At 40.0% G+C, this 9,244-nt stretch overlaps 1 protein-coding gene across 1 annotated transcript; it reads right to left on the bottom strand.

The window, feature by feature from the left end:
* Positions 1-4,229: 4,229 nt before the first annotated feature.
* nagk (N-acetylglucosamine kinase) lies at positions 4,230-7,611 on the bottom strand. The gene is made up of 10 exons (XM_028564440.1): positions 7,527-7,611; positions 6,929-7,013; positions 6,628-6,726; positions 6,346-6,487; positions 5,817-5,927; positions 5,623-5,735; positions 5,310-5,397; positions 5,104-5,201; positions 4,840-4,918; positions 4,230-4,724 (listed from the first exon to the last, which is right to left on the bottom strand). The coding sequence occupies exons 1-10, from the start codon at positions 7,553-7,555 to the stop codon at positions 4,522-4,524; spliced, it is 1,047 nt and encodes a 348-aa protein (XP_028420241.1). The 5' UTR covers positions 7,556-7,611; the 3' UTR covers positions 4,230-4,521.
* Positions 7,612-9,244: the final 1,633 nt, after the last annotated feature.

Genomic DNA, 9,244 nt, shown 5'->3' with positions numbered 1-9,244 from the left:
CCTATTTCTACATTTTTCTGAATCAATGTATGCTGCAAATATCTTTATTTAAAGAGAAACAGATTACAATCCAAATATAAAAAACATAATGGATTAAAGCTGCGAGCAGCGATGAACGGGCCCTCGCGCCTCTGCGCGCGTCGGGGTCACCGGCAGACGCCGCTCCTTGCGACCGTGCATTTGCGCGCAACTCAGACACTGCAAATCGTCACCAATGAAAAGGGAACTCCCCGCCGAGTACAACGATACCTCACACAAGATTCTACGTCATGCTGTTCATTAGCTGTGAAAGGGGGCGTGGCCAAAGCATAGGGGGCGGGCCAAACCATCACCAATGAAGAAGGAAGTCTCTGCTGAGTTCAATGATACCTCACACAAGGGTACACCTTGAACGGTTCAAATGTTATGAAAGGGGGCGTGGCTTGTGCATAGGGGGCGGGCCAAACCATCACCAATAAAGAAGGAACTCTCTGCTGAGTTCAATGACACCTCACACAATACTCTACCTTAAACGGTTAAAATGTTATGAAAGGGGGCGTGGCCTGAGTACGTGGGCGTGGTCATATTATAGGGGACGGCTCAGTATCACACGTAGACCACACATTCTGAGTTTCATGCAAATCGGATGATGTTTGTCATATAAGGCAGATTTCCTGTTGCCAGCGGGGGCGCTATGACCAAAAGTCAATTTTGGCCTGTAGGTGTCCTCAGGCCTGGACCCTTGTCAATCGTGAGAAATTTCGGGCAGATACGAACAACTTCTTTGTTCATCGCTAAACACTCAAAATGGCCGCCACGCCACGCCCACACCGTCTGACGAAAAGTTTTTCTTTTAATAACTTTTCATCGTTAAGGTGTTGGGATGGTACAGACCAAGTTTGAAGTCCATCGGATGAAATCTCTAGGAGGAGTTCGTTAAAGTATACAACCTTGACTTTTAGGCCTACTTCCTGTTGCCACTAGGGGGCGCTATGACTTTAAGTAAATATCGGCCTTGATTTGTCCTCAGGGTGGGACTCTTATGAATCCTGAAAAATTTCGAGGTAATCGGACAGCGTACACTCGAGTTACACCCACTTCCTGTTTCGGCGGCGAAACGCACAAAATGGCTCCCCTGCCACGGCCACGCCCTATGACGAAAAGTTTTTCTTTTAACAACTTTTCATCTTTAACATCTTAAGATGGCACAGACCGAGTTTGAAGTTGATCGGATGAAATCTCTAGGAGGAGTTCGTTAAAGTACGGCATGTGGAAATGGCCAAAATCGCACTAATTTCGAACATTTAATTCAAAATGGCGGACTTCCTGTCGGGTTTAGGGTATGGCTCTAATGAAGTTTGTTGTACATCTTGACATGTTACATATGTGTACCAAGTTTCGTGAGTCTACGTTAAACGCACTGCAGGGGCTCAATTTTCGTAACTTTCTAGGGGGCACTAGTGAACCATTTTTGTGCGCCTATTCCCGAAACCCTTAAAATACGTAAATTTTCACCAGACTTGATGCGACCGCCAAATTTGGTGAGTTTTTGAATATGTTAAGCCCCTCAAAAAGCCAATTCATTTGACGGGAAAATAATAATAATTCCTTCAGTTTCAATAGGGCCTTCGCCGCTGTCGTCGCTCGGGCCCTAAATATATTGCAGTAAGGCTGTCAGGCATTCTGTATTGCTTTCAACTATTTATTCTCCTTTGGATGGACTTTTCTAATTATATCTGAGTCAGCACACATGTAGCCTATAGTAATCATTTACTCTTACCTCCTGTTTTGCTTCTTTGTTGGGGAAGTAACCTCCTTAATGTGCATATGACAATTATTCACCTCAATGATACATTCATTCATTTTAATTTATTAATAAACCCCTGGACTGTAATATTTCAGATGTTTGAGCAAGATTTCTGCTCTTGTCCAAAACTTTGTGCACATTCAAAATACAGTATATCTGTGTTCTCTGTGATTTGGAGGAGTCGTGATATTTTGAGAAAAATAAAGTGATAATAGAAATAAAGTACAAGAATAAAGTCACAAGCTATATTTCAGAAAATAATCTATACCAGCACCATAGTCTGCTGTGCATTACGTGATTGCTCTGCTGATACGGTAGATCTCAGACAGACACAGAGCCCCGTTTGGGTCTCTGGTCTCTGAATGAGACAAAGAGTTTAGCTAGAGAAGTGGCTATACGCCACGCTACGTTGGAGGTGGAAACCCGAAACTACAGAAATACACGGACCACAAACGCAACACATCTGCCGCAGCATGTCCACAGCTGAGCGCATCCATAAACCTGAAGCTGCGCTGCATTTTACAGAGAGTGGACACTAAGAGACCCACAGGTCTGCTTCAGAGCTCCGTGTGGTTGAGTCTGAACCGTAGACTGGAAACGTCACAGGAACTTCAACCTAAATCATTAGTATTGCGCTCCTAAACTTTGTGTTGATAGCACAATCAAGAGACGGTTGCTAGGTGATAGCAACAAATACAGCATGGTCGGACCCCGCACGTAGCTGCCCGTTCTTTTCGCCTCGGAAAAATAATCTGGAAAAAGTTACATTCGGGGCTACACTCAAAACATTCGGGGCTGAAGCCCCGGCAAAATCGTCTGACGCCGCTCCTGGTGTAAACCGAGACATTTTAGCGTCCCGACAGGCTTTTGTCGGGACTCGGGACAAGCAATTCAAAATTTGGACGTCTGGTCACCCTAGTTTTTGGGCCAACAACTTTTCTTTTTTTTTGGTTCACTGTCGGCTGCAGCAGAAAGTTATTTTGGGTGAAAAAGCTCCACAAAACCCACGACTGGTTAAACCAAACGGTGTAGCCTAGACACAGCTAGCAACCAGCTGGTAAACATAGTGGAGCATTTAGCAGCTTTGGAGCCAGGTATTTTTTAAAGAGATAACTAGTAGGGACCGAAAACACAGCCCAAAGGAGAGTAAATATTGGATTTACATTCGCTGGGTGTTCAGAAACACTACTCCATATGAATGATAATGTTGCTCCATATCCGCTGGATGTGTAAATAGGCAACGGTTTGCTTTTAAGTTCCCCGTATTTTAAAAAGGTGGTATACTGTTAATTTGTGTGTTCGGTTCACAGCGTGTTTCTGCTGCCCCCAAGTGGCCAAACATCAGTTAACATTTAAATGTTAACTGAATGTAATGTAAATGACAAAAGGATCACTAAAAACAACCAAGGCTCCATCAAAGCTTTCATAGAAGGAACCTTTTCTGTAACGTTACCATTAAATCACTGTACGACAATGCATCATAATACCTAAATGAATTACATTTCTCTATTAAGTTTGTTGAACTAAAATAATAGAATTGCAGAGATAATGTTGGTTAGGTTGTGAGAAAATCATTGTAGGCTGCTCAAGAGTTTTTAATCTAAGCAGAAAGTGTTGATTGAAGAAAGGAAATAATTCACAGTAATGCTGTCTGACACAGTGGTGCAGTTTATGAAGGGTGACACGTTTGCCTCGAGGCTGCAACCTCCATACAAGAAAGAAAAAAGGTCATGAACTGCGTGTTATGATAAATGCTGCAGCAACATGAGCGATGTGGTTTCTTTCTTACACTTTTCCAAATCTCATTTCAAACCAAAACATACTGTACTAAGAGAAACAATGCACACTTTCTATCATTGCATAATTCAACTCAGAGATGAGAAAATTATGCAAAGACGATTGAAGTTGCTTAAATCTCAGAGTATTTACCTTCAGGAGTTTTGAGGGAATCATCTGATGTTTTTTTTCATTCCTCTCTTGTAGAGTCATCTCAGTGCACCACCACAGCAGCGAAGCTGAACTGAATGTCAGAGGCAGCTGGGAGCCAGTGGAATGTTATTGCTGCTGTTTTTAATTAAATTGTATTTATTCTATTGTTATTGATTCCATTTACAGTGGCAGCACACACATACTTGTCCCATTGGTCCTGCTACAGTTAATGACCGAGACAGGTACTGTACATTCATACAGTAACGCTGAATCTATGAGAATGAGTGCTTTTTATCAGTTATTACATTATACATTGAAGAAACTCAGACATGTGAAGAAAGCCTGCAGATAAATCAAGTGTTGTTTTTTGATAAATTTCTCTGCCTATAATAACTACAAAAGATAAACTGAGCAACTTATATTTAGGAATTAAATGGCTTAAGGCACAACAGTGACTGGGTTTTTCAGACCACAGCTTTAAATGAACTTTAATTATTTTAAGGATCAGAGATTATTTAAGACATGAATTTTTTTATTATAAATGTCAAATGTAAACAAGTGTAGAAAAGGGGAAAAGATTTACAATTACAGTAAAATGAAAGTAATATTAAATCAAGATTCTGAATACTTTTAACCACATTCTTGGTTACTTGTAGTAAGATCAAAATAAGTGCTATACCATTCTTACACAATCATTATTATTACAGTAAGTGTTATTAGCAAGGATGCTAATTCTTATATAATCTGCTATATGATTTCCCTTTAGCTGAACACTGTTTGGATGTAGGGGCTGTGCAGACGCACTCTCATTGGATGCTGTTAAAAGTGTGTTGGTAGAAGACTTTGGCGTTAGCTTTGTAATCCATAGTTAAGGTGGCGCCCATACTCTGAGCCCCCAGACTAGCACCACCAAGGGCTGAGGACTGCTGCAAAATCAGGAGACTGTAGCCATGGAAACGGGCCTTGAACTTGTCCGATGATGCCACTTTATCCAAAACCTCAGTGAACCCTAGTCAGAAAAAAAAAGTAAACTGGGTTTAAGGAGAACTTTCTACTGCTTCAAATCATTTTTTTCAATGGAAAAATGGGCAAAAAGCCATTGTCTTGATTGGAGGGGCACTAACCTGGCTTTAGAAGCTCCCAGCTCTTCCACACTGAGCCCACACACAGGATGGGCAGGCCACGGTCACAACTCAATAGAGGCTGTCATCCCAAAGAGATAACAAGAAATTCATGTGTAAATGTTTCTGACATATATAAAGAATACAATGGAGTGAGAGCACGGTATAGCACGGTATATATATATATATATATATATATATATATATATATATATATATATATATATATATATATAGTGTGTGTGTGTGTGTGTGTGTGTATGTTACCTCTTGTGCTGCAGGTAAGACTGCTTCTACATGTTTTGCCAGGACTCTCCCAGCCTGAGTGAACACATACTGACAGAGAGCGTCTCCTGCTTCTGCACCTGAAACACACGCACACACAAATACTTTTCATTCGACCTTCCATTCAAATATACCAAGCATTACCATAATAATAATAATAACCAACGAGGAAATGATGTGCCACCTACCTTCAGCCAGCTTTTTGCATAAACCTGCAAAGTGAGACTTCTGGAAGTTTCTGTAGAGGTGTGGCAGCATACCCATCAGATCTGACACCTGAGACAAAGTGCATGTTTTTCACAAATGCATTTTTTTTTCACAAAATACTACATCAGAAGGGAGAAAAGGGATTCCCTTAAATCAGATGACACTCTGATTTGACACTGGCATTGGCACAGCATACGTCAGCATAAAGATTTGGGAATGTGAACTTCCCTACTTAAACCTGAGCTGATAGTATTGTATAAATGAGCACATTTCTCATTGTTGTTGCAATCAGACCTGGAAGTAATCCTCCATGGCTTTCCTGACATGTGTAATATCATGGGGAGGAGAGACCAGGTTGTCTTTGGCATCAAACACCGTCTTCACCGCCAAATGAGAAATCCAGAATGCTGAGAAATAAAAGTATGTTTTAAGAGTTTAATCCAATCAGTAACATTATAACTAATTCATATACATATTGCCATAGTTACCTGATCCTTCATCTCCCATCATGTGACCCCAGCCTCCACAGCCGATCTGTGAGCCATCAGGATTGACTAACTTGCAGTTAGAGCCGGTCCCTGATATCAACACTACACCTCCTACAGAGAAAACAGACAGTGTGAGCTGAGCGGCATTATATGACAATGAAGATGACTGCGTTGATCTCATTAAGCCATAAAGTGTGGAAAAACATACTATAAATGATATCACTTTCATACAGCCACACCTAAGGGGGTAAAGTATCAAGCCTTGCCCTGTTATGGCATATTAAGGTCATGATTGGTTTCAACTGTAACTCTAAGTCTCTTTTTAAATGTTAATATAGATGGTACAAAAGTAGTAAACTATTTAATTACATTTTATTCATAAGTATATGGCAAAAATGGTTGAAAATAAGAATGCATATTGAGCAATTAAGATTAAATTAGGTTTGAGGCTACTTTTACATGCATGTCTCCAGCACTGTTTAGTTAAAGTTTTATGCTCAGATAGAAACAATAGCAAAAGACTAGGCACCACGATCGCTGGCGGTGGCCATGGCACCAATGGCATCGGTGGTGATGAAGTAGTGCTGGCTGAGAGCGGGGAACTGTTGCTTCATTTCAGCGATCAGTTTGTCGATGGCGGCCTTCTGCTCCCCTCCGCTCAGAGACATGCCCTGCACACACACACACACACACACACACACACACACACACACACACACAGAAAATCAGTGTTTCAAATATTCTACTTGGCATTGATTTCTTTATCCAATACTCTCATTATAGGTCAATAGTGTATAGGTATTTGACTGACCAATGAGAATAGCGGTGTGTTTGGATCCAACCCTGCCTCCATCTTGGCTCTCTGGACCATGTCATTGATAGTTTCAATACATTTGTCCACCCCAACCAACTGTATACACACAGGGGAACACACACACAAAATGTTGATGCAATCAGTTTTTGTTGGTCTTATGCATTGAGTAAACATATAAGGCAAGCACAACCACCCTAATTCCCCTTACTCATCCATGTTTTCCCTCCATGCCATCCTTACTTGGTTTCCTACTTTTCTTCAACCCAAACTAACTACCTCCATCCCTTTTCGTGCTCACCCAGTGGTTGGTGGACGGTCCATTTGTCTCTGCCAGTATCTTTCCATCTGCTGCCACCAGCACCGCTTTGGAGTGGGTCCCACCACTAGAAACAGACAGAGAGAGGACAGAGGGGATGAGAGAAACAGAAACACATACAGTACAAACTATTGAGGCAACATGAAGAAAGAAACATGTATATTTATATTTGCTGGGAGGATGGAAGCAGGGGCACAAATACTAAAAAAATACTAAATCCTGAAAAAGATCACATTTATACATATATGTACACACACACACACACACACACACACACACACACACACACAAAAAAAAAAAAAAAAAAAAAAATAGGAAGTATAAATTGACAATACCCCACAACATGAGGGAGGGGAAATGATCACGAGACATACGCACGCACACAACAAAAAAGCTCCCCCCAGTCAGAAGACTAGTCTATGGTCTGAATGAAACTCTTTCATTATCGGCTCGTATCCGAAATTTCTCGGTGGCAGCCGCAAAACCACGAATAATGCCCTGCAATATACACTAGGATTAATTTATAATTCAAAAACATAAAGTTAGTCAAGTTTTGTTGTATATTTTAACTCATTCTCACCCCTCTACTCCGCCGAACACTGATGCCATGTCTTACTTCCTGTTTTGGTCCAGTTAACAGTGCGCACATATCGCGAGAGCGGCAGCTGAGCTACAGCCTGCAATGATGATAAATAAGCAGTAGGTGGCAGCTGTGTTTTTCCACGTGCAATTTGGAAATTGTTGCAATGTTGCAGTAAAAGTCATATACAATATATATATATATATATATATATATATATATATATATATATATATATATATATATATACATATATAGTGATCCCACATATATGTACACATATTATTATATATTCATCCAATTTTCTATCTATATATTGGAAATTATTAATTTATATAAGATTGTGGATAATATTTAACATTAATTAGAATCACTATCAACCATGATTCAAATCACACGCTTTATTACATTTGTTTGCCATGATAAATTATGGGAACACAAATTTAGGGAAACCCTTCAGTTTTTTGTATACTACTAAATAGTATACAATGTTTATGTGACAAACATTAAATGACAGGACAAGAACAGTGAAGAAACACTGGCAAATGAAAAATTCATTGTGTGTCTTGGCTTATGATCTAAAAACCCATACTCAGTGTCAAGTATAATATTGACAGAGATTTAGCACCATTTGGTTATGGGCTGAAAACAGGGACAACAATCGAGCCAGCAGGAGGCATCTGCAACACATTAACTTTGGGGCCAGCTTCTCTTTTCCAACATAGGCTCCCTAAAAAACAACTATCATTCTTTTCTACTTAAAATCACTGTAATAGCCTATCTATGTAGATAAAGTATCAAAGTACTAATACTTTATCAGTTTTCTATGCATAGTTTATGAGAAGCTGTGATGTCCTGCAGTTTATTGGCCAATATAAACATCATATGTTGTCACATGCAGTTTACAGTATAATTTATATTATGCATATCGTTTATAAGTGCTTTAGAAATTGTATTATATCAGAGCTGAGACCAACAGTGAAGTTACACAAGTGTGAGGAGGTGGGAGGAGAGGAAGAAGAGGAGCTGCTCGGTGCGCTCTCTCACCACGCGCTGCTCACTCCCCCTGCAGGGAGACAAGCGCCACAGATTTACTAAAATACCGGATGATAACTAATTCAGATTTCAAAATAAAAACAAACACTGGGCAGAAATGTATCAACTTTTGCATGAATAAAATATTCATCTTTAGTTTCATATGATTTGTTTTCACTTTAGAACTTTTTAAAGCCCATTAACAATGTGAACACATTAATAAATACTTCTCAAACTATCCTGGGTTACTATTGAACTCTAATACTATGGCTTAGTAAACAACGCTGTTACTTCCCATGGTCATGATAACTATTTGTATGATACAAAGCAGTATTGCTAGATATGATACCTCCTTCAAGAAGTCAAATTTCATCTTTGTCAGCCTTTGTTGGGTTAAGAATTCTGACTAAACAAAGATGGTAAATTGAGAAGAGATTTCATATTCCAATAATTTAGCTTCCGTTGGACATTTCAAGGTTTCTTCTGGGATTGATTATTTAATAGTATTTTGTTGGGTCCCTATCAGCCCCAAAACTCCCTGCCAAATTGCAATTAGTCAAATGACCTGATCAGGGGCGTAGCACAAACTGGGCCCTGTAGAAAGGGATTTTCTATGGGCCCCTCCCCGCATCCACAGCTATTCATTCTAGCATCTTTTTGGGGCCCTGGGTACTCAGTCCTCC

Source organism: Perca flavescens, chromosome 19 (assembly GCF_004354835.1).
Source record: "Perca flavescens isolate YP-PL-M2 chromosome 19, PFLA_1.0, whole genome shotgun sequence".
Classification (NCBI taxonomy): domain Eukaryota; kingdom Metazoa; phylum Chordata; class Actinopteri; order Perciformes; family Percidae; genus Perca; species Perca flavescens.
This window is presented reverse-complemented; position numbering and strand designations above follow the sequence as displayed.